Source organism: Platichthys flesus, chromosome 13, assembly GCF_949316205.1.
Source record: "Platichthys flesus chromosome 13, fPlaFle2.1, whole genome shotgun sequence".
Taxonomy (NCBI): domain Eukaryota; kingdom Metazoa; phylum Chordata; class Actinopteri; order Pleuronectiformes; family Pleuronectidae; genus Platichthys; species Platichthys flesus.
Genome location: NC_084957.1, coordinates 23,827,767 through 23,853,831, shown reverse-complemented (window position 1 = coordinate 23,853,831; position 26,065 = coordinate 23,827,767). Strand labels below are relative to the sequence as shown.

Genomic DNA, 26,065 nt, shown 5'->3' with positions numbered 1-26,065 from the left:
TATGTCCAGTGTCCAGGGAGGAGGTTTGTGTGGTTTATTTATCCATTTCGCAAAAAAATTTAAAATAAAAAGCAATAGCGTCTGCTGTCTCTCTTGCCTTGGTAAAAAGCCATAAACCTTTTATGTTGTATTCTACGGAAGCATATTGCATTCACTTGAAAAAAATTGTTTTGTATTCTTCAAACAAAAAAGCACCTTTCTTTTGGCATTCACCTTTAAATCTGACCACTTTTTTTTATTTCAGGCACCGTCCTCTCAGAAGCAACATGACACCACTCAGTACATTTGCTTCACTGCTGTGAACATCAACAAATATCTTTTTCTTCAATTCCACTTCACTCTAAAACTCCTCAATGACATAATTTTCTCAATCCTCTGCTGGAGGTGTGCTACAACTTAATCTGGATTTATGTGAGTCTTTGGATCAGAGGTTAATATCCTGGCCTCTTGTCTTTATTCTATCACCCAGTTAGACAAAATTAAGTGGACTTTACCTTTAAGGCCTTTGTTTTCACAGTATGTTGTTCCGACCAGCCACCCCACTGCTTAGTTAATGTCGTGGTCGGGAAACAAACTCAATAACAGAGAAAAAAAGCCTCTCGCTTTATCTTTTGACTTATCTTTCCTGGACGACCTGTAGCGTTCTCAGGATTTCTACCTTCAGGAGTCATTGCTAATCCTTTTTCAGAAAAGGTATTAGCTTCCCTCCATGACCTAAGGATCTGTCATGGTGATCATGTAACAGTGACCCGCTCGCTGATGCCTGAGATGCTTGTACCTTCATGCACTTTCAATAGGAGCTTTGAGGTGAAGATTACAGCTGTGTAGCAGCGAGACTTTTCTATTCAACTAAGTCAGTAATTATTAAAGTTGGGAACCCAAAAAATATTCTGTGTTTACTCGATCATTTTGTTTAGTAGATTTCTTAATTCAGATTCAGATTCATTTCACTCCAGGCTTTTTGACTTTTGTTTTCAATCTTTCATATGTTTTGTTTGGATAACTGGCTGCTCAGGTCTTCTCTCCCTTGCACAGTTTTAGAACACTGTGATGTTGATGACCTGTATTCCAAGCAAATTCAACATATCCAAGATATATTTTTGTTGTCCAGCTTCACTGAACCTCATCAGCCGTCCAAATGACCTGTACTACGGAGTTAGTTATCAAGTGTCTCAATTAACCAAGTTTTTCTTATCAAGCTGTGAGCATCTTCACGTGACAGAGGCAGAGCCATGAATAAAGTTCTCATTACAGTATGAGAAACTAGATTTACCGCACACAAATAAACATGTGCGATGTGAGGTGAGGTCACAACAAATTCTATTCAGGTCATCCTTGAGTCCAAGTGAATGTTTGTGCCAGATACGAAAGAACCCAAGGCCATGTGACCTTGACCTTTTGACATTTCTGGGTCAAAATTAATGTTTGTACAAAATTTGATGGAATTCCTACAAGCTGATAACTTATCACATTCAAGAAAAACATTGGCATACTTTGTGAGGCTATAATGACTTTGACCTTTGGCTACCAAAATCAAGTGAGTTAACACTTAACTAATTTTTGTGCCAAATGTCAAAGGTTCCTTGATGGCATTCCAGATATCACCATCACAAGGCAAACATGATTTGTGAGGTTACCATGACCTTTGACCTTTGACCACCAGCTTCTAATCAGTTCAATCCTTGAGTCCAAGTGAATATTGGTACCAAATTTTAGCAAAATCCCTCAAGGCATTCTTGAGATTGTGAATAAGCTTCTTAAGACTGAAAAAACACAAGTTACCTTGATGACCACAAATCCGTTACATGCCCCCGCTGGTGAATATAGAGAAGCATTTATTAAATTAAGACACACATTTTTCCCTCAGGATAAAGCTGTGAGTAAAAGAAATAGGGAATATTGGACCTATATTCATCAGGTGGACACAAACATCACTAGTGTAAAATAGTGATACAATCAAGCTATTGCAGCCGTAGAGGTGAATAGTGTTATAGTCTGATTTCATGCAGAAAGGGAAGGTAAAGGTGTGGTCCTGGAGCCAGCTGTTCCTGGGATAAGGGATTAGAAGAGAAACAGGGGTGCAGGCCAGTTGAAATTACAAAGGCCTCTGAACAACTGCATGTTCATATGTGTATCCGTGTGTGCATTGTCGGACTGCACTATGATAATTACTGGTGGCGTGATGGAGGCTCTTGCCTTCCGTCAAGTTTGCCAGCCAGAGACAAGGCAGTGTGGCTCATTACAACTCTCAGTTTTGAGCTGTGTCGTAATTCAATGGAATTCCTTGTGTGAAGGTCTAACAGGATTACTATATGTGGGGATGAGATAGAACAGGGCTCCCAACCACTTCAACCAGGGGATTACACAATGAGAACTCTGGCTCCCAGCAGTCACCACCGACACAAGTTAACCCTTTTACAGAAATGTACAATCAATCAATCAAATTGTGTTTGTATAGTCCATATTCACAAATCAAAATTCTTCTAATAGGTCTTAATAAGATGACATCATCTGCCCTGAACCGTCATTAAGAAAAGATGGTTTCATACATAAATCGAGTGGTGTATCAATGTTTAGTATTTACATAAAATAACATGTCTGACAGAGGTGAAGGGAGCATTTCTGACTGTATTAATGACAGAAGTAATGCAAATAATAGTGTTATTCGAGTTGGCATATTAAGCAATCTAGCAAGTTATGAAAGTAAATTTATTCTGTGTAAGTTAAGAAACAAGAAAAGAGCTACAAAATGAAGGGCACTAACTCAAAAAGAGGTAAATTAAGCATTAAAGAACATAAGGTTGACTCAAACTGACCCCTTCACAAATAACACAGGGAGCTTATAAAGACATGGAGTAGTCCTAAACAAACACAAAGAAGGACTGTACTAACTAACCACTTTGATTAACTAACAAACTAAAGATGTGACAACATACATAAAAAATAATATCAACAGTTAAGTAAATGATAAAGAAAGCATTTGACAAATCTTTAATCAAAGCTCCCCCTTCTTGTCTCTGATGGCCTCTTTTAAAAGGCCATCTTTGTCTTCAGGCCTTTTACCAGGGGAGCTCAGTGAGACAAACAAAAAGGGTAAGTGTTAGCAGCAGTTCAAAGACCATGTTACAGAATGTTAACTTAATTGTGTGCACCCAAATTAGAAAACAAACTGTCAAACAGAATAAAGAGTCTTATAAAGGGCCATGTTTTTTTTTATTTGTTAATGTTTTGTGTTAAATGTGATGTAATCTAATTAAATACTAACATCGGTGGGCAGATGCTGACATGGCCGCCACACACTCATCCTCCTCTGGACAAGGTAGTCTGCAGTGGAGTTCTGTTTGCCTTGTAATTGAAAAACTAAACACTTTAAGGCTGTATGGTCCGTTTCCAGGAAGGATTGTCTTCCCAAGACTTAATACCTGAGAGAGTCTAGGGCCCATGCATTCTTTCTCCACCACAGAACAGCGGGTCTCCCTCGGTTAAAGCTTCCGACTCATAAATGCAACAGACTCAATAGAGCCTCTCTTAAAACCGAGGACTACAACCTCAGAGGACTATTCGTTTGGAATAGAGCATGATGAAAGCTGGGGACAGGCCGAGTGGTCCCAGAGAACTGTGTCAGGGATGTTCGCCTTGAGTACTTTGGTCTGCTCTTTCTTACAGGTGTTCAACAGTCTCTATTCAGCAGTTCATCAGAAATCCACCAGATGTCCTCCTTAACCCTTTGATAAAAAATGTATGCAACCCCTTCTAATGCACAATATGGTTGAATATTAAAAATATTAATAAAAATTTATTTCATCATTTAATACTCCAGGTGTTCAATAAATATCTTGTTTTTGATTACCACAATCATTATTTTTATTTCCCTTTCTTACTTTAGGAACAACCATAAACGTTATATTTCATTAGTTTTACACATGGGTAAAGAAATTACCCATAAAAAATGTATTCACTACAGAACACCTACGATACATTTCACTCAGCTGCTTTTGCGCATATGATGTATGTAAGTCCTTTTTTATGATCTGTTACTAGTGAGAAAGAGAAATATGTACAACCTTCAGACAGCCATTAACAAAAATATGGACTGCTGGCAAGCCTTCAGATGTCCTAAATGAAACAGTGAATCTGATGGATAGGAACACTTGTGAAAAGACTGAGTCAAAATTTGAACATGAACAATCCAACAAGAAATGGCATGCATACACCACTCCACTTCCAGGGAAAGTGAACATCTGCAAATGGTTCATCCTGTTTTCTATGTAGTGTAACTATGGGTCTCTTCTTCACAAGACTGCATCTGAGCTAGGACTGATACAAATAGAGGTCTTAATAGCAATTACACATCCTACCTTGTCCAAAGCTGACCAGTTTATGCTTCACTATCCAGACATTGCAAAGAAATTGTAAAGCTTTGAAATTCCCAAGTCAAACATCACATCAATCAGTGTCACTCCAGGCATAAAACTACACCCGCCACATTCCCTTTTACTTTTGAAAAAAAGTGGACAGGAACTACAACTCCTTGAAGACCAAGATATCATTGAGAATGTAGAAGTTGAATCTGTGTTGATAACCAACATTGCTGTGCTCAGAGAATGATACATTTTACCAGCAGAGGGAGACATTGTGCATAATCTCATTGATGCGGTTTTCTCGAAATTAGACCTTAATACAGGATATGATCATTATCAACACATGTTGGATTAAGACGATACACAAGACTCACTTGGAATTTCATTGGATTTATGTGGACCCCTCCCATCTGGTGATTATCTCCTAGTAATTCTGGATAAATACTCCAGATTGCCATTCATGGAGTGTGGAGGTAGCTCGTCACAGCACCTGCAGCTGAACCAGGGAGAGTTAGTGGCACAACTGACTCTAGCTGACCAATTACTCAATGGATCAAAAGGCATCAGAGAAAGCTGCCTGAAAAAGAGAAAGACAAGAGGGAGAAAGACACTGGACAGAGCTGAGCTGCCAGAAGCCAGCAGAAACTGATGGCCAATTTATGTCTATCGTCCTCAAATATGATCATGTTGAAACCTGAGTAGGTTATCTTTGGCTGTGTTGGGGAGACCCCAGTAGCAACATCGTTTGCCACAGTTTCACCGTACGTGGGGTCCAACACAGAGAAACTGACCTGCAGTTTAAGACGGAGCTGGTTTGAATGGCAGAGGAGTTTGAATGGCAGAGGCGTATGTGGACATGTACTGGGAGGTGGCAGTGAAGAGTAACCTGCAGCTGGAGGCTCTGCAGAGGCAGTAGCAGAGGTGAACTACTCTACTGGAGCATCTCCTTGCCAGGTCGGGGCCGCTCCTGTTGCTAGGTCAGACCTGATGGCTACCCGGCCTTTTTTTGGCCACAAGGGTATGTCAACATTTTGCCTCATGGTTAAGAGGCTTTTAAGGAACTGCCCTAAGCTGGTTTGAATCTTAAAAGTATTATCAGGAAACACTGAAAAATGTCATCGCTATCCAGACGTTAGCCAGTTATACTTATCTATGAAACCAGAGGAAACTCAACAGCCAGCTATACTCCAAGTATGTTTAAACGATATAAAAACCTGAATGATTCAGAAAATGTCTGATAAAACTCAGACTAAACAAAAGTTGTAATACTTAGCCTTAAACACCAAGGAGATGCATTATTTAATTATATAGCTACTCTGGATGGTATCGCCCTTGCTTTCAGAAAAATCGTCAGGAAACTAGAAGTTATGTTTGAGCCAGATTTGTGCTTTCATCCACATTCTAAACTAATTTCAAGGACTATCTTTTTTCATCGTTATTTTACAGAAATCAGGCACATCTTGTCTCAAAAAGATGCAGACAAATTACTGCAACACGTGTCCTGACAAGAACCAAGAAAAGAGATCACAATTCTCCAGTATTAGCTTCACTACACTGGCTTCCTGTTAAATTTAGAATAGAATTAAAAAAAATTCTCCTCTTCACCTACAAGGCCCTTATTAATATGGCACCATCTCTTTCCTCTTCTTGCTCTTCATCACATTAATGTCTTATCAATACAAGTTACCTAATTGACTTCTTAACCGGAGTCCTTGTACCGCTGTTGTTGCAGATGCAGGATCGTGGCTGCGGCCACATCATGGCTTGTGATTATGTATAGTGATCGTGGTGGCAGCTGGTTGTGGATTATGATTATAACTAGTTGCTTGGATTTACAATATGCCTACTACTATTATTGGCAATACCTCTATCATTACGATTGTTATTGCTGCTCCTTTCCCCTTTGTTAGACTTGTCTACCTCTATTTATGTAAGGTTTGTCTTTTCTCATGAATGTTGTGAATATTGTCATTTTGTTGACATGCTCTGCAACACGCAGCATCTATTGCAAATTGCACTTCTGTCTTGACATCTTGCTATCTTTGACACATTTGTCGCTGCACACTTCCTGTAATGAGGGTGGAGTAATTCTATCTATACAGTGTTGAAAACAGCTTTTAACCACAGTGTCCAGCTGCCTCTTCCTTTTTCTGGTAAGTTTGCCTTAACAAGAAAGAGTTTTTGCAATTATACATTATGTTTCTGACTTTTTTAACCATTTGTGGCAATGTCCACAAAAAGGACTAAATAAATTTATATTCAAATGTTTTGAGATTATTGTATTTCATGTTGTCAGAATAAGTTAGGTAAGTCAGGCCACTATGAAAAATGGCTTGTGACAGTTTATAATTAGACAAAAGAGGAAGACAAGCTTCTTTTTTCTTGGAAGGGAGTTGACTGAGCTAACAACTGACACATTTTCGAGAATTGGTAACAGGAACTGTATTTTCTATTTAGTTTTTGAATCCAGAACTGTTAAATTATATTATGTGAATTTTCCCTTTTAAACATTTGATTTCAGTTACAGATGTTTCTATTCTCTCAATTGGTCCCTCCTTACTTTGTGGTCCTCAGCAGTTAGCATTCCTAAAGAATCACCTGGCACTTTCTGCCTCAGATAAAGCAGGAGAGATTCTACATAGGTTTCTTTTCTTTTTCTTCGACAACCCTGCTACTGATTCTTCATTTGGTAAAATTAAAATTAGCTGAGTATATCAAATCAGAAGACGGATAACTAAGTTACACTTGGCACATAATTAAAATTAATAACATCTCATTATTAAACACATTTTTCTTGTATCAGAGTAATGTAATGCAGTTATTTGACTGTAGCAAATCAAGGTGATAGCTATTTAACTATTTTGCATGTCCTGTGCAGTTGAATAATACGCAGAATGTCATGTTTTAAACACTCACTACAGAAACATGTCAACAGATATGTTCCTTTTTCTGCTTTTAAATCACAGTTTTGATATTTTCCTAATCCCGGATTTAAACATCCATTGAATGTTGTGGGATCTTAATGAAATTGACCGACTTAAACTCTTCAGTCTTTAGGAGTGATGTCATATGCATGTCTGAGCAGTCAGTCACAAGGCTCCTGAAAGTGAGTCAGGTCAAGTCTCTCATTTAACAAACTGCAGACACATCTTTAGTGAACCTTAACTCTCCAACTGTTGTACATGCATTCCTCCACCATAGTCTGGTATTTTGAAAGCTTTTGCCCAAAGATGACCTCTATCTTCTTTTCTCATGGAGAGCTTCAGCTCAAGCATGGTGATAATCATGTGTTTTACACCATATTGTTTAGTTTGACTTACAATAAGTGTGACATGTAAGAGATGTGTTGCTGCTTAATGGAATTCAATATGGTGGTTACCAGCCAGTCATTCCATCTGACAAAGTGGATCAAAGTTGCTTGTCTTAGTTTTGGCTTGGGGCCTCTTATACGAAACATGTTAAGGATACTGAATAAATACATATTCATTATTTGGCTTTTAGAAAGTGATACGTAATAAAGTGAAATGTGAAGTAAGATCACATGACTAGATCAGACAAAAAACACAAGAAATAACTTCTTTAATGTCAGCCTAAAGCAATATATTAAAAAAGCACAGGAAAGTTTATTATTTAGTGAGTATTTTTCTACTTTTGAAGGAAGAGGAGAGAAGTTCAGTAACTAATGTGTGATGAGTTCAGTCTGAATGAAACGTTTGATCATCATCAAAATATTGGACAGTGTGTGAATCATATGTCTAATAAAGGTCATCAGGGGCTTTAATCTTTATTTCTCCTCTTGTTGTTCTGAGTCAAAGCATCAACACTATCAGGTGTTTTGTCCAAATCAAATGATATTTGCTGGATTAAAATGAAGCTTGAATGGTTGTGATGAATTTATTTAGTGATTAACTCTCTCTATGTTTTGTCCGAAGCTTCATTTTCACATGAAAAAATCTGGAAAAGCTAAATCATTCCACTCTTCTGTAAAAATATATATTCTGCTGTTGATTGTTTGTGTTTTGCTGTCAACTAATTTCACACAATGGAAGTAATTGTCATAGTTGGGCTTTTGGGAGGTTCTGATCTGATCCTCTAAAGTAGTGGTCACAAACCTTTTCGAGCCCAAGATCACTTTTTAATTCCAACATAAGCCGAGATCTACCACCGTGATATCTTCCAAAAAAAACATTTAAGACGGTCATATTCATTATTTTTAGCTATTTGCATTAAAGGCTTAATATACAAGATATATCTTCCGCTCTTGCAAATATTTCGCAATAAAAAAAAACGTCATAAACAAGGAAATGAATTCCATTACAACCTACATTAAAACGCAGGTAAGATCATTTTCTGTGTTTATTCTGCTGTGAACCACAAAGTTTATCCGTTCATGACACAAACGTATTTACAACACTTCCTGAACCCGTTTCAAAGTGAAAGCACTCCGAGGTTTCATATTCTGAATCCACTCATTTGTTTCCGAATTTTTTTAAGGTTATCGAGAGACCGAAAGATGCGCATCTTCATACCGTAGAGTCCTAGCATTTAGTTTAGTACATGAACCAACTTGTTCTCGAAGGAAATGTAGGAGATAAACCTGTAACTCTTCCGTCAGTAGCGGACACACAGCGCGTGTGAAAAAAAATGACAACCGACACTCAGCCAGGACATTGAGTCCTCTTTATAATGAAACAGATGGCATTCCTGCACAAAACTGCCATTGTTATCTGATAATGTATATGTGTATTGTAAGTTTCAGCTTTGTTATTTTGTATGTACTGAAACACCAAATCTATTTTGCGTGTAACCACACATAAACGATCTCTGAGTCTGAAAGAGGAAATGCATCAACGACCCAACTTCTCACTCTTCTCTATTGCCTTTTATGGTGTCAAAAGTGTACAGGGAAGGATTACATTTACATTCAGTATGGTGGCCTGAGCTCTGACAGGGGGTGGACGCTTCACATAAATTGAAAGTGACAAATTATTTCATTTTCATATGTAACTCACTGTTTTGGGACCTTTGATATTTTTAACTTCAAGTGTTTTTAATTGCAATTGTGAGCTGCTCATCACAAGTTAACAAACTCCCCAAGGGTAAGGTTTTTTATTTTTTATTATCAAGCTTGTGTATTTAAATGTGATCTATATCTATCTGTATCTTTCACCTTCAGTCTTGAAATTAAGATTGGTGAAACCTTTTATCCAAAGTTGTAGTTTGCTGGTCTATCATACTGACAGGTTTTTGTCCTTCCCATTTACTAACACCCGCAGTATAGAACAATAGGGACAACTCTGAACATAAGGCCTTCCAGTATAAAACTACTAAATGTAGGGAAATTATTCTCCTGATTATTCTGGCACCAACACTTAAATCATTTCACCTCCCAACCAGGTAAAGATGCTGCAGACTTATGTCCGCACTTAGTAATGTAGTATATTCTTGTCTGAACATTCATCTACACAGAAGTAACCCATCACTTTTTGTTCTGATATCTAGTTGTTGCTCATTTCTAGTGAACTGTTATGCATATTTTTTTTTTTGGTGCTTTAGTATAAATGCCTCAATGTTTAATCTACCAATGCCCAGGTCAGAAGTGCCTCAGTGATTCCTATGAGCAAACCTGGGTCAATAAGCTGGGTCGGTCAAATGACTCTCTACATATGTTTGCTGTCAGGAGCAAAGGGGAAAGTTAGGAGACGTTTTTACATCTACATACATATAAAATGTTGGCTTTACAAAGTGAGGCCATCAACTTATTCCTCCTGTCCAGGGTGTATTTGTTTTAACAAGGTGTACAATAATATTGGCTTTAATAGAAATGTATACTGAATTTCAGAATGAAAGCTTTTTGGATAAATAAAAAAAGGTCCACCATCCCTTAATAATATTGTTTATTCAATAGCTATACTAATATTGAAGAGTACGCAATAACTCTGGAGTGAGTCTTCAAACCTAGGTGACTGGCACCTTCTGCTGGTAAGCCGTAACAGTTGCACTTTATTTCTCTGCAATTTAGCCTCCAATGCAATGTCAGCATGTCATCACCTGTAGTCACACCTTGTAAGTGTTCCACTGGCTGAAATACATTTTTAGCATTAGCTGTAAGAAAAATTTTGGCAATATTTTAGATTATTATTTTACTCATTTGCTTGACCCAAGAAGAATTAACTATGGCCTGATCTACTAAGTAACAAAGCCAAATCTGAATTTGTACCATGAATCATTATATTTGATGTTTGCAGGTGTAAGTCATTGATAAAGTACTTCTACCTCAAATGACTATGATAGTCAGGATTACGTGGTCCTGTCATGATCCTAGTGAATGTCGCTCTGAGAGAAAATGTGTTTCTTTTTGTCAACAGGAGATGGATCACTGTTTGTTGTTTCTTCTACTCCTGTTAATGGGTGGAAGTGGTAAGATAAACAAATTTAACATTTCGCTACCTTTTTGGAAATCTTGAAGCTCATCAAATGATAAATTGAAATTGAATCAATTATTCAATTGTAATCTATCAAATGACTATGCTCAATACCACAGCGATTGTACAAAATGTACAGCAACCAGTTTGTCACTGACTAGCTAGGTGGTGGAATTAATTCAAGAGCAAAAAAAGGGGAAAAGGGAATTTCAATAATAAAGAATGTTGAGGCCCTGTTCAGGTCTCCTTCAGTTTCAGATGGGACCTTGTTCCCTAAAATTGTCAAACCTGGTCACTTTGACTTCACAAGGTTTTCATCCCAGCAGGAATACTAAAACAAAATTTCGAAGAATAAATGATGATGATTAAAATATATGTTTTTTGAGTACCAAGTGAGGACACTGTGACAAGACAGGTTACTGGACAATATACAACAAAATGAGGTTCAGCCTTATACCAAGCATAGATAGACTCACCAATATTAATGACAACAGTAGTATGATTTATGAGATATACACATTATTAATAATCTACCTCTGAATACTGGATTCTTCATTACTGCTGAGGGATTTCAATACATTCTTTTGACTGAGATTGCTGCATGCACGTTGTTTGCCAGGATCTCACTGAAAGCAGGAATGAGTTTGAATGAATTTTAGTAATTTGTGTCCATAACATATTATCTCAGCAATTTGTGCTGTTTGAACTGCTGTTTTAAGGATCTGTGTTGTATAGAGTTTGTGGTTTTCTTTGCAGGTTTGTGTCACCAAGAGGAAGTTTGCGCGAAGTCAGTGATCAACACCTGCAATGACTGTATCAGATCTGGGCCATACTGTGTGTGGTGCCAACAGCTGGTGAGAAAGAAATGTAATGTAACATCTGTCACTGCTCAGGGTTTATAATTATTTGAATAATGACATTTACTTGAGAATTTTCAGGATAAGCTAACTTAATACTTAAACTGATGCAAGGGATAAATAATGATAAGCATGAATGCTCTTTGAATAAAGAGACGTTTCTGTCTCTTGACATGTTTTTTTGACTTCCCTTTGTCCAGAATTTCACCAAAGCTGGTGAGAGGGAAACAGCACGCTGTGACACCCAAGCTCAGTTGATAGCAAAAGGCTGTAAGAAGGAGGAAATCATCTCCCCCCAGAACGGTGTCTTCATCAGCAAGAATGAAAATCTCACCAGTTCATTCAAGGAGCAGGGTGCTGTTCAGCTCAGCCCACAGAAGATTAGTCTGAAACTGCGCCCTGGTAAGTTGAATCAGTTAATGCAGACATAATTAGAGGAATCTAGTTGTTGGGTTACAGATCAGAGAAAAATATTGTTTTGCACATGTTTCCACAATTTTCACAATAAGCTCATCCCAACTGATTTGATTCAATCCATATCTTGTGTTTACAGGGCTTCCTGCAACATTCAATGTTTCTTTTAAGAGAGTTCAGGGTTATCCAGTTGATCTCTACTACCTGATGGACCTGTCTTTCTCCATGAAAGATGACTTGGAAAATGTCAAAGGACTTGGACAAAAACTTTTTGCAGCTCTGAAGAATATCACTGCACATGCTCAAATAGGTATGAGGCAGTCTTAATTTAATAATATGAATTGACAGAATCCAAATGTTTCTTATTTTGTACTGCTTTGGAATACAGCCACAACCTACGATGTCATTATCTTTACTACTATACACCAATACTATGGTTCAGAGTGCTGAAGATACTGAAACCCAGTTTGCACCTGACCGCTGTGCCATATATGAATGATGTGTAGGAGAGAAAGTGCTGCACATGGATGCAGTGTATGTGTGTGTGAATGGGTAAATGGCAAAACTGAACTTTAAAGGGCTTTGAGGGATCATCCATACTAGAGAAGCACTATATAAATAACAATCATGTACAATTATCCTTCAAAAATTTCCTCAGTACAATAAGAACAGCTGGGTGGCACTAGACTGATGCACTAGAATCTAGTATTCTATCGGATCTATCGGCTCGTATTAAACCGCTAGCTGGTGCACGCCCACGCTAAATCAACCTGTCTCCTGTAAACCTTGGTGCACGCAGCTCAGTCCTATGCAGGATTTAAACTTTGTGCACATTTCCCGCGTCCCCCCTGAATCACTTTGTGTACCCCTGGGGCGACGTCGACCCCAGTTTGGGAACCGATAACCTAGATGATGCAAATTTTGGACAAATTCATGAAGCTGATTATGATATGATTACAGGCTGTATTCTAAAGTGTCTAAATATTTGGTGTATCACAAAAACAAAAATGCTTAATTTATTAGCAAGTAATACACATTTCAATAACTACAGGGTTTGGTGCCTTCGTTGATAAGACAGTCCTCCCTTACACCAACACCAACAAGGACAAACTGGAGAGGCCATGTGATGAGAACTACCAACAGTGTCAGGCAGCCTTTGGCTACAGACATGTGCTCAGTATGACATCACGGGAGGATGATTTTAGAACAAAAGTGAAACAGCAGTTCATTTCTGGAAACTTGGATTCTCCTGAAGGAAGTCTTGATGCCATGATTCAGGCTGCTGTATGTGGGGTAAGGACTTAACCAATAAAATTACTATATACTGTGAGTAATACAAGATAAGTGAGTATGTTTAAAAAAAAAAAAAAAAGAGTATAATTCGAAAACCCACTTTTGGTGTCCACTCAGGAAGAAATAATTCATTTTACAAAGGTCATGCCTTTTAGCAGGGGGTATTAGCTTAAATTGATAGTGACAGCTGTACAAGGTACAAACCACCATTGAAAACAATAGGTTTGGATAACCCAAAAGAAATCAAGACAATAATTCTTCTATGGACTCACACCTTTTGGTTTGATTGATAGGTCAGAACTAATATCACAATTATATCTTCCAGTTTCAAGGTATATCCATTCAGTTAAATTTGAGAAGAAGCTAATATTACTCTGGTATACATTGAACAAAATGTGCACCAGTGATAGTAGACTATTTTAGCATGAAGTCAAAAGATAAATCATCAAAATCCAATAATAGAGTTGTTTCCTTCACTATGACACCAGAGAAATTAAAAAAGTATGTTCATTTAGTGCTGCAGGAATAAATACAGGCATTTATATAGGCTACTGGAAATATAATTAGATTTTCCCTCATGGGTCCATGAAGCACTGATGATGCATCTGAACTAAACTGAATAAGAAAACAAGAACCCTAATGGATTAAATCTATTGAAATAATAAGGGTCAATTAATTCGACTTTATGTGACCTTGGCAGGTTAACAAACACACGTTATGAAAAGTCAGTTGAATAGTGATGCCTGTGTTAAACAAAACAAAGAGGAAACAGACATTAAAAATGGGTTAGGGTGAAGAAGAATTGAAAATAATCAGTTAATGTGGACAAAGGATTAGTTGAGAGCACATCATGTCCTCATAGGAACTTTTTTTTCATTATGTGAGTCCCCATTGCTTTACACGCAGGTTTTTTTCACACATGGAGTACAGCCCACTGAAAGCAACTCCCACCCAGTCACTTTATAATTTTGTATTAAGTGCTATCCTTTTTCCTAGAAGATCTGTTCACAAACTGTCAATCAAATTAACAAAACAATTATACTTTTTGTTGACATTAGTGCTGCCCTTCACATTAACATAAAGACAAAACAAAGTTGCTCTGGCAGCCAAAGTCTTTGGGGTTCCTTGGTTCCATTTGCACAGGTCAAAGTTTGATGTCTATGAAAACATCAATGCTGACTTAAAATGTAAAGCGGGTCCTGTGTTATTCAAACCACTACCACATTTTTTCCCTAACATTAAAACTGAACACTGATCCCGGGGTTCTACACCTATCACTCATCTCCTCCTTCCATTGAAATGACAACAACACACTCAAAGCAGGAATCATCTTTATTCTCAAACATGTTTGCATTGCAGATTAGTGAGGTATAAAGTTTCTTTTGAAAAGTTTTTTTTTTCCAAGCCAATATGATACAAGCCTGTTTACACCGGCTTTAACTAGCTCCCTCACACATAATGCTGTTTAGGAAAAAATTGGATGGAGGAATAGCAGCACTCGACTGATTGTACTGACCACTGATGATGGATTCCACATGGCTGGTGATGGAAAATTGGCAGGAATTCTGGAACCCAATGATGAAAAATGCCACATGGAGAACAGCCTTTATACCAAGAGCAGTGAGATGGTAAGTTTTGAATCACAACAGGGAGTCAAAACGTTATGTTATAATAACATTTGTGGGCAAAATGTGAACAAATTATCCATATTGTGTTATTCTCAATCATCATCATCACAATAATTCCAAACCGATTTTCTTGAAAAACAGCTGTTCCATTTTGTTCACTTGCACTTTTTTAGAGCTGTAACGCGGATATTATGTTTGCATGATTCCATTGCTTTATGCAGGACTACCCTTCTGTTGGACAATTAGCTATGCAGTTGGAAAAAAACAATATTCAACCAATATTTGCAGTGACAAAAAATATGGAGGTTGTGTACAAGGTAGGTCAAATTGACGTTACATTTATTACTTACCTACAGAAAAAATGATGATTGTTTATTTCAACTTATGTTTTTTTAATTAATTTATCCCAGCAACTCTCTCAAATGATACCAAAATCAGAGGTGGGAGTTCTGTCATCAGATTCTAACAATGTTGTTCAGTTGATTGAAAGTGCCTACAATGTAAGTTGTTTCATACATTTTGCTAATATTCTCCTTTTGTATACAACCATATCTCTTCTCCTGATTTTGTGCTTTTTGGTGAATATAATTTCCTAAATGTGTGATCTATGACAGCGGTTGTCCTCCAAAGTAACTGTGACCCATGACAATCTCCCAGACAATGTAAGAGTTGTCTACACACCTATATGCAAAAATGCAGGACCAGCAGGGGACAGCAAAGGGGTGTGTGACAATGTGCGTGTGGGACAAGAGGTCAGTTATTTTTGTTTATACATACCAGCATGTTTTTCGCTGTTGAATATGTCAAGTGCACAAAGTTCTTGTTCCATCTGTTTTGGATTATATCTTTGTAGTGGAGTCACCCATGTACAAAGGCATCCCCAGATCAGATGGGATATGTAAACTGTTCACTATGTTCAGAGTCTTTTTTGTTTCCGTCTGGTCAGACATGCTGTGTCCATCAAATGCCCAAACCCACAGAGGCTATCAGCTTATTCAACTGACTGTTAAACCTCAGCTTCATGAAATGTTGATATATAATTTAATTAAAAATGTATTTCTATAGCTTTATGTCAGAATATAATTATATTACGATTATATTCACTTTTCATAGAAAGGGCATGAGTAACCCAACAATTCCCACATTTAACATTCAATCTTAGAAGAGAGAAAACAAAGAGGAAGAACCACAATCAAAATGAAACTATAGAAATAGGAGTGCTATTGAATATCAATACAAGTGAAGATGAAGAATATTTGTGTTTTTTTTATAGATTTTTGTTTTTGTTACGTTATTACACCTCTACTTTACTCGCCATCTATACAAATACTTTTTCTTCAGATCTCCTTTGAAGTCACTGTCACAGCACACTCATGTATGGAGAACAAGTCTTTCACTATCAGACCACTGGGCATTAAGGACACATTGACTGTGAGCTTATCTACAAACTGTGATTGTAAGTGTGAGGACCCTTCTGACAAAAGCCACACACACTGCAGTGAGAAGGGAGGAGTTCACTGTGGTATCTGCAGGTAAGGTTTACAACCAATGAGTGTAAGAGCACCTCAACAAATGGGAGAAGCCTATAGCAGTAATGGGAAGAACTATTCTATATGATATCATTGTAAACAGCTACCATCTACTGCCTGGGAAGTGAACTACTTAGTTTTCTGTTATTATTGTAGCCACAGGACTTCACAGAGCTGTGTGTGTAGATGATGAGCGCAATTTTTAATGTTTTCAATATTTCACTTTGTCATGTTTCAATTCGATTTTAGTTTTAACTGCATTCTTTTTTTTAATTACAGCTGCCATGATGGCTTTGTTGGTCAGTTCTGCAACTGTTCCATTGGCAATAAAGACGAGTTGTCCTTACGGGCATCTTGTAAGAGGCAGAATGGAACAGACTGTGAGGGTCGTGGAGACTGTGTGTGTGGCAGGTGCCAGTGCCACACCACAGAGAATGGACTGCGTTACCATGGGGACTTCTGCGAGTGTGATGATGAACACTGTGAAAAGTTCCAGAATAAACTGTGCGGAGGTAGGGTTTCAGTCATTTTGTTACTCTCTGCATTGTTACGCCTTACCCTATCCAGTACCTTAACTGGAAGAAGGTGATTGTGTTTGTGTGTGTGTGTGTGTGTGTGTGTGTGTGTGTGTGTGTGTTTGTGTGTGTGTGTTTGTGTGTTTGTGTGTGTGTGGGTGCGTTGGAACAGGAGAGTATTACATGATTAGGTTATGAAGTTGATTTGTCAAAGGTCAAGGTAAACAAATGTGATCCAATGAATACATTTTCAAAGATATGTACACATAAGAGTCAATCTAATTTATTATAATAATATGAATGACATTATTATTCATATTATTCAGAAAGTTGACCCCACCATATGATTTACATCATGAAGTCTAATAAGTCAGAAATGCATCCTATAGGACTATAGAAACAACATGATGCTTATATAGATTAAAAAAATAATCCATGATCATATGTAAAGAATTGCATCATTATGATATGACATTATTAATGTATTGTATTGTATCTTATTGTTTCTCGCAAGATAGCAGCACCCGTATGTGGGATATTTCAGCTTTGTACAACGGCATCGTCAATCTATATGTACAGGCTACATGTATGTGTGTTCCCTTCCCTCCTAGTCAGTTCTTCTATTATTGTCCCTAGTGTTCCTGTCTTTTTTCTTGCTCTTTCTTACCAGTGTCAGTGTCAGGGGCGGATCTCAACACTTTATGTAACTTCACCTTTCTTCACCTCGTCTTGCACTCTGAGTGAATGGAGTTGGCTGGAGCAGATTCCAACTAGATTAGCAGCAGGTTGGACATCTGCTCGAAGTCTGCAACACATTGAAGAGCTTCTCTTATCGTACTTTGGAAGAGTTCACGCATAGCAATTGATGACTGCTGACTGAGGGCTGATCAGGGGTATGAGCCGTGCAAAACTTGATGGGGACTGACAAATTGGGCTGAAAATCTGTTTGCATTTCCACTTCTAGTAAGCCATTGCATTGTGACATTTCACCATAATGCCATGAACCACAGGATGTTATTATTAGTATATACTAATGTTTTGATAAGGAACCCTTATGCTCACATTCACCTCTATATTTTAGTCTGCTGGTCCACTAAGCTTTGCATGGTTCACAGTTTTCTCGACCTATCATGCAGTCTATCATTTTATGCATCAATAGGGCATTCCTCCTTAAGATCCTCCAACCATTAACTTCCATGCTCTAACTCTCATTTTCATTCAATACAATTTCCAGGAAATGGTAGGTGCAAATGCGGAAGATGTGACTGTAATACAGGCTATGAGGGCTCAGCCTGTCAGTGCATGGTGTCTGAGGAGGGCTGTCGAACACTAAACAACACTGTGTGCTTCGGTAGAGGATCTTGCAAGTGCAACCGCTGTCAGTGTAAGGAGGGATACCAGCGGCCACACTGCCAGCACTGCCTCGGCTGCCCTGACGCATGCCAGACCAAACTGTAAGGATTCCAAACTCAACTAAATATTAAAATACTTAATAAAGGTTTAGTTCACCGAATTACAAAAGAAAGACTTACCAGTATTTTGTCAAGACTGAATCTCTACTTATAGCCTATGTTGAGATATTAAGGCTTACTTTAAAGTATGAACTGTTTCTATTTATTTTTCAGGAACTGCATTGAATGCCTTGGCTTTGACTCTGGTCTCTTTAAGAAAAACTGTAGTGTGGCTTGCAGCAAGAGCATTTTTCATGGGATGGTAGAGCAGTTCACAATAACAAGCAAGCCGTGCCAGCAGAAGGACTCTGAAGGCTGCTGGATCAAATATAGGCTGGACCAGCTGGTTGGAGAGGATTACTACAGGGCTGAAATTCTGAAACAGAGAGGTAAGCTATTAATTAAAAAAACAGATAAAAACTTCAGAGCAATTCTATTTAAAAACTAGTTTGTTATGTCATTACATTTGGATATGCTGTTTTGAGTTAGGGTTAAATTCTTATGGGGTTCTTACATATCACTCCACCTTTCAAAGGCAGGTGTCCCCACACCCTGACCCATTGCAATTATAATGGAAGAGTTAGCAGGTAGAGGAAGAAACATCTGTGTGTATCAAGTCCACATTGCACACATTCCTGTTGCTAAATATCACTATCTTGCACCATTTAAATACTTCCTGCAGCATCAATGTTCCTGAACACACTTAACTATAAGTCCAATATGCCCAAAGATGGATGCAAATGTATTTGTCATTTAACCACATGTGTGCTGGATGGGAAAAATCAAATTGTTTCAGAAACTGGCAAAGACATGTGACGATAGTTTAAACCATGTGTAAAATGGGTCAAGAGATCATCTTTTTCCTCTTTTTGCTGATGACACCAGTATTTGCACTTCAGACTTTAATCCATTACAAATCTAGAATTCTTTATACTCTGAATTAAACTTGGTTCAAAACTGGTTTCTATCAAGGAACCATGTACTGAGTAAAAAGTCAGTTTAGGCTTTTGTATGCTTATAAATTGTCTTCAGGACAATTTATATTTATGCTGAATTATGTGTTTTACCCAGGTTCATTTATTTATTTTCTCAATGCTTGAGGTCTGGGTGAGGCAATGAAGTAGCTGTATGTATCAGCAGTAAATGTTATGGAATGCTGAATTTTGTTTTATAATTTTGAAATTGAGTAACTTCATCTCTAGAGTTAATTCATTGAGTACGTTTTATAAACTGCAGTATTAGACTTATATAGACTTAGCCTTGATGATGGCACTATAATTTGTATCTGAAGTAATTGAATTTTGTCCTGAAGAGGAAATTAATTTTTGAACCAAATTCCAATTATGGCCGAATTTCAAATTATAGTTGATGACATTTCAGTCGTTACCCAAGTGTACTGAGGCTTACCAACACTGCCATCTAGAGTCTGAAAAAGGCAGCAGATATACATGTACACCTCCTTACATTTTGGATATGTGTAAAAGCTAAATGATTTACAATTCTTCCTCCAGACTGTCCAAAACCACCCAACGTCATAGCTATTATCGGAGGCTCCATAGTGTCTGTGGCTCTTATTGGAATCTTGGTGCTGATGCTCATCAAGTTATTATTCTACATGAGGGACCTGAAGGAGTTCAGGAAATTTGAAAATGAAAGGAAAAAGTCACAGTGGGCAAAGGTGAGGCACTTCTTTATTACTGATAAGCTAGAAATAATCACCATTTAGGGATTTTATGGTGTTGTTACTTAGTGTGAATTTACTTTGCAGAGAGGCACATCTTATTTTTTGTTTGAAAGAAAGTCTACAAAACCCTGCAGTGCAGCAGCAGTGTGGTGTGCTGTACAGCAGGACATACTGTTATTGTATTATGTTGACACAATGAGGCTGCGGGGGTCAGGTAAGGCTGTGGACGTTTGATGATCAACTTTAATGCTGACAAACAAGCATCCATTCATCTCTAATATGTTACAAAGCCCTCTGAAAGGTCAACTTCACATTCTAAGTCATGGAGTAGATATACATTTTAAGACATCAATTGATAAGACCATGCACCCCCACCCCAATAAACATACAGCCTACTAACCTGATTTTATTTAAATGAAATTAAACTTGAACTACACCACCGTTTTAGATGTCACACTCCCTGGCACTGGTGTCCCCGGGCGATATATGACAGTATTAATCCACAATAACTGTTTTTGCAATTCTGGAGATCCAACATGGTCTGTGGTAATATGACATGATAAAAGCTGAATATGGAAATGGTAATTAACAAACCACCTGGCTTTCTCTGTCACCAGGCTGACAACCCACTGTTCCAGAATGCCACCACCACTGTGGCCAACCCAACATTCACTGGAGAATGAGGTCTTCTACTGCAGCAGGAAAACGCTCAGCATTGCTTTGTACTATTATAATTGTGTGAGACTTATGTTAGTTGAATTTCTTTTGTAATGCTCATGCTCAGGAATATTTTAATGCAATTTTTGCACTAAAAGCTACCCATTAACATTACCTGCACACTTAATTTCATTGCCCATTTCACATGAAATTATAATTTTCAATTCTCTTTTTCATTCATATCAAAACTGTTGTAATGCTTTGTATAAAATAATTATATTTTACCCTGTCTTTGTCAGGTATAGTACAATCCACTTTCTGAGGATTGTATTTGTGCAGGCAGAGGCAGATTCTTTTTAATAGTTCAATAAAAAATTAATAAATCACATTTTGGTAATCCAATATTTGCTATCAGTACACACAGCCATTGTTTCCTAGTCCAGAGTTGCAAACTGCATTTAAAAGAGTTGAGAGATGAATATGGAAAAGCTGCTGTTCAAATGTCCCTCTCACACACTGTCTGATATCCATGTCTATGATTACCCCCTGGGGGGGCAGAGACCTGGCTGTCATCCCAATTCTTTAGTTGAGACACATCGAGCTCATTCACCCTCAGATGCTGGAACTATCTTATCTGATACTGTCAATAGGGTTTTGAGTCTGAGTCTCACCATATTAACCCTAACCCAAAAATCTAAAATAAGAAAAATATGTCTAAAATAATATAAAGGTGTTGAGGGGAACCTTGAAACCGGCTTGGGGTCTAGAAACTGACAGTAGTTTTCCCCTGTGCATGAGTGGTAAAGGTAGATGTAGAAGAGCGGTTGAGCAGAGATGTAGTTTGTATATAGGGAATTTTTATTTTCCCAAAAAGAAGGCCAAAAGGGCAGAATTAATAATGAAATTATTAAATAAAACAAAAGAGCGAAAACAAATACTTTGTAATAAGACAAATAAATTGGCATAATAGCCAAAACAATGAATTGCAATAACAGTCAACTTAACCATGTTTGCTGGTTGAGAAACAATTTCTTAGGAGAGCTCTGAGACTCAAAGTGTGACACACAGTCCCTTGTTAAGTTCTGGATAAGTTGCAAGACAGAATTTCCACAGCTTGCTGCAAAAGCAATGAGGTATCTTTTGCCCTTTCCAACAACCTACCTGTGTGAGAGCGTTTTTTCTACACTGGCGTACTTGAAGAATAAGTACCGGGCAAGGCTTAAACCAGAGGATGACATGAGACTGTTGCTGTCTACCATTTCGCCACGAATAGACATGCTGTGTGGACTTCACCATGCCCAGATATCACACTGATTGGTCTCCCCTCTCTCCACACACACACACACACAGAAGTACTACTCACCCACCACCCTCTCTCCCAACACTAGCAGTAGGTGGGATTTGCTGCTGGTGATCATGAGGTTAAACTTAAGTAGGCCTCAATTATTCGTGTAATATTGTATGATTATCATTTGTGACATATTCTGCATTGCTTTGTCATCTTCCCTCTTCAGTTGTAGCCCCAGTTTATGTTGATTGTTATTGATCACTGTTACTTTCACGTTCTCGCAACATGTCAGCTACATGTCTGTACATTTAAGTCATGAACGTTATATATTGATGTACATATGGTTCTGACAAGCACTACAACTAGAAACTGCATTTTAATTTTGTTTTTAATTCTTAAGCCCTGGAAATCAAACGTTTTTGCTGTTTTTTACACAGATTTTTCTGGATTTGTTTTGAGGTTTCTTTTAGTCAAAACCAACATGGAAAACCAAATGTTAAAACTTCCTTCTGTCCACACACACACACAGGCACACGCGCGCGTAGGCAAATCAGTGGGCCGTGGATTACTTTCTAGGCAGAATGGTGGTCCCTGGGACAAAACCAGTTGAAAACCCCTGCTCCAGAAGATATCAGAGGAAATTTAGGCTAAAAACTGTGTAAATAACCTTTTTTCTAGTCGAATTTGAATGTGGGTGCTTAAGGACCCTTGGATGACACCACAGGAGCAACATGGAGGATTGGATTTTGGATTTGGCTGCAACACTGCTTACCCCTGAAAGTCCAGAAGTGTTTTGTGGACTCAAACACTTCACCTGCCCCTCCTTCCATCGACATAGTGGTCAGTAGATATGAGTTAAAACTATCCCTTTGCGAATAAAGCTTTGCAGATTAGATAAAGACCAATCCAAATGGAGTTTTGAAAACTATGGAAAAAAGATACTTGCTGCATGGTCTGTGACCAAAAGAGTTACCACTTCCCACCAGAACACATAATACTTAAGGACTTTTCGTCTAAATTTATTATTCATGAAATAAAGAATAATTTTATGTACTGTTGTAATGTGTTCATTGTACTGCCACCAAGTTATTATTGGGGTCAGATGTGTTTAATTTATAATAGTTTGTAACAGGCTGAGGTAATATGACCATGTCAACTGATCAGACAATAATCATGTTGCCTTATTTCAAGATAAAAGAACAATTATTCAAGTCAAATGTCAAACTGCGGGCCTAGATAGGTTCACCCACATATGAAGAATTGGGATCAGGTCAACAAAGAACAAATACAAAAATTTGAAAACTAGACTACTTTAATTTTCATATTGTAATGCAGAAACATCAGTAGTTACCCATTATCAGCTCGTAGAAACACATGATGCCTAGGTGTGCGTGCTGTTGTACAGCCTTCTTTGTGAAGAAAAGTTTGAGCCTACAGCCTACGTTGGGGGGAAATTTTTTAAAACTTTGTTAACCCCCCCTTTAATGGACTGTTCGGGGGCTAAGACTTGGTTTAAGGTAAGAGTTAGAATTAGGTTTAGATTAGGTTAAGCATTTAGTTTGGATGTTTAGGGTAAGGAGCTAGGGACTGCATTATGCAAATTAGTTTATTTACCAAGATAGTAGTACAAACATGTGTGTTTGTGTTTACGGGCCACCTTTGTAGATGCACAGTCCTCTAGCAGCAGTTTGCAAGCTGTTTTATGAAATGTTTTATACATCCTAGACTTAGACAAAAGTGTCTTCATTTTGCTGCTTGATGGAATAAGTCCCAATCACATTTCAAAGTTAGACATTTCTAAATTCCATTGACTCCATAACAATGCATCCTCGGGTCTGATGGTTTTTAAATCAGTGTGGTGCCTGATAATTGTTGTTAATAATTAACTTAATTATCATCTATCTGACAATTAACTACTGAGATCAAAAACCCCAAGATGATACTTGTGTAGCTTAAAGCACTCTGTGAAGCTGCTGTATTCTGAGCAAAGGTTAGGAGAAAAAGGAGGGCATAGGTTTGGGACACAGTATAACAAAGGCCCTGTTCAGACCTGGTATTAACATCAGTCCTGATAATCTCAAGAGGACAGCATTAAGTACCTGTGTTTACACCTGGAATTAAACGGTTCCTGAATGTGTCTCCATTGAACACTTGTCATCAGATCTCACTTCCCCACTCTATAATGCTAATAATCATGTTTTCTCAAAGGCCAAATTATGTATTTTTTAACCGGTCTGAGTTTAAATATGTGTCTGATGTCACAGTGTGTGTCTGTCTGTTGGGAGAAGCTAGAGAGGGAGGCAAAAGAGTTGCATCAATTATTATGTGTTGATACTGTAACCCTAACCCTAACAAATCGACGTATCGGCACTGAGAAACAACAAAATACATTTGATTCTTTGAAACTGGAGCAGGTCAGAGGATGTCAGCTGGGTAGGTGGTCCTTCATTTGTGGCCCAGAGGGCATCCGTTCACAGAGCGAGAGGAATGCGTCCCAGACCACCTCTTAATGTGGTTTGAGTGATCGGCTCTCAGGATGAATTCAGGACGCATTTGGGCAAGTTCAGACCTGAACTTGGTGTTCACCACTTGTGACTGGATCACTCAGGATGGATGTTTATACCAAGCATGAATGGGGTAGAAAACAAAGCATCAGCCGGAGCAGCAACCCTAAACAGACTGAATTACTTCACATGTTACATCTGCTGGGTAGAGTTCCCGTTCCAAGTGTTGTTCTCATCCTCACTGTCCTCCTGAGTCCTCAGACTGCAGATTTTACCCTCTTTCTTGAAGTCTTTGGGACGCTCCTCCAGAGTGTGAGTTTCTCTGAGTGGAGATAAAGGAAAATGGCATGACAATTAACACATGAACATTATGTGTGTACAGTATATAACAAATAAAAAACACAGATCTCCCAAAATCTGCTGATGGAACTGAACTCTAATTAAAGAAACTGCCCGCATGATAGAATGAGTAACAGAAGAGTCAAAGTCACCTAGCTGATTCAATAGTATCCCAAAAAAATGGCACACAACAGTATATATATTAAATTTAGCTATGGATACATGAGCTACTGGTCCAGCAGGGCAAAGAGTTGCACAATGGAGCAACAGTGAAATACAAAGACTTTTTATATGATTGACGAAAGTGTGAAAACATTCTAGCTCCAGGTCAGTATTGTGCATGAACCCGTTCAATGAACGCCATTCATATTTTGGTATTATATTAGAACATATTTTGTACATATGATGAACGTGAGAGTGAACAGCGCTCAGGTTTCACACCGTATTACCATACTGAGTCCAGCACTTTACTTGCAGCAACTCAATCACTGCAGGTCACTTTAACAGTTTTTCAGAAAGAAAGCTGCAACCAGCATCCCCACAGGCCAAGTAAACAGCCCATTCCAAACAGCTGCAGTTTCTGCCTTGAGATAATGTTGATTATGATTCATACAGCTTTCAGGCTGTGCACATTCTTAACACATACAACTCTACCTTAGTTTAGTCTTTGTAAGCAGATGAATGGCCTATTGGACTTAACTGTCAATTTTGTTCAGCCTTCCTTGGTTGATGAAGAGTATGCATGTTGTTTAGGTAGAGCAGTAGCTGTCCCTTACCGCTTTGCCTTGTCGGAGGCCGATGATGAGTTGGTATACGAACTGGACGGCTGGGTGGAGCCTTGGGATGCCGGCCCAGGAGGGGGGGGAGTTGTAAACAGAAAGGTGCTGAGGAATCTCCATACAGCCAGTAGAGGATAGAGGAGTGTTCCAAGAACTGCCCAAATGCCATCCCCAGAGGACTGGACTGAAGTGTTAGCAGACCTGCCTGAATGCTGAGTTGGAGAGAATACGAAATAATATTGACTCAAGAGGAACGATTATGGAATGCTTTAACAGTTCTGGACATCAGTGAGTTTATTTTTCTCTGCTTCCCTTTGCTACGCTAATCTAACCGCACTCTG

General features: G+C 38.2%; 2 protein-coding genes across 3 annotated transcripts in view; one reads left to right on the top strand and one right to left on the bottom strand.

The window, feature by feature from the left end:
* Nucleotides 1-6,438: 6,438 nt before the first annotated feature.
* Nucleotides 6,439-21,200, top strand: itgb2 (integrin, beta 2). 2 transcript variants are annotated; one of them, XM_062402434.1, is made up of 16 exons: nt 6,439-6,514; nt 10,730-10,781; nt 11,543-11,640; nt 11,844-12,045; nt 12,197-12,367; nt 13,109-13,350; nt 14,820-14,978; nt 15,200-15,295; nt 15,389-15,478; nt 15,593-15,730; nt 16,320-16,510; nt 16,787-17,019; nt 18,257-18,476; nt 18,648-18,862; nt 19,985-20,151; nt 20,775-21,200. In XM_062402434.1, the coding sequence occupies exons 2-16, from the start codon at nt 10,733-10,735 to the stop codon at nt 20,838-20,840; spliced, it is 2,337 nt and encodes a 778-aa protein (XP_062258418.1). In that variant the 5' UTR covers nt 6,439-6,514; nt 10,730-10,732; the 3' UTR covers nt 20,841-21,200. The 2 variants fall into 2 exon arrangements, with proteins under 2 accessions (XP_062258418.1, XP_062258417.1); XM_062402433.1 differs by lacking the exon at nt 6,439-6,514 and adding an exon at nt 9,307-9,460.
* ubxn4 (UBX domain protein 4) overlaps nt 20,148-26,065 on the bottom strand; it is a 17,551-nt gene continuing 11,633 nt past the window's right edge. The window contains exons 12-13 of the mRNA XM_062402435.1: nt 25,722-25,936; nt 20,148-24,928 (exon numbers count right to left, since the gene is read on the bottom strand). Coding sequence (XP_062258419.1) covers nt 24,799-24,928; nt 25,722-25,936 — 345 coding nt within the window. The 3' untranslated portion in view covers nt 20,148-24,798. The remainder of the gene's footprint in view (nt 24,929-25,721; nt 25,937-26,065) is intronic.

Coding starts and splice junctions, on each gene's coding strand:
- itgb2 (XM_062402434.1), top strand. CDS start 10,733: ATGGATCACTGTTTGTTGTTTCTTCTACTCCTGTTAATGGGTGGAAGT. Junction 12,046..12,196: donor TAGTCTGAAACTGCGCCCTG/GTAAGTTGAATC, acceptor TTGTGTTTACAG/GGCTTCCTGCAACATTCAAT. Junction 13,351..14,819: donor TTCAGGCTGCTGTATGTGGG/GTAAGGACTTAA, acceptor AATGCTGTTTAG/GAAAAAATTGGATGGAGGAA.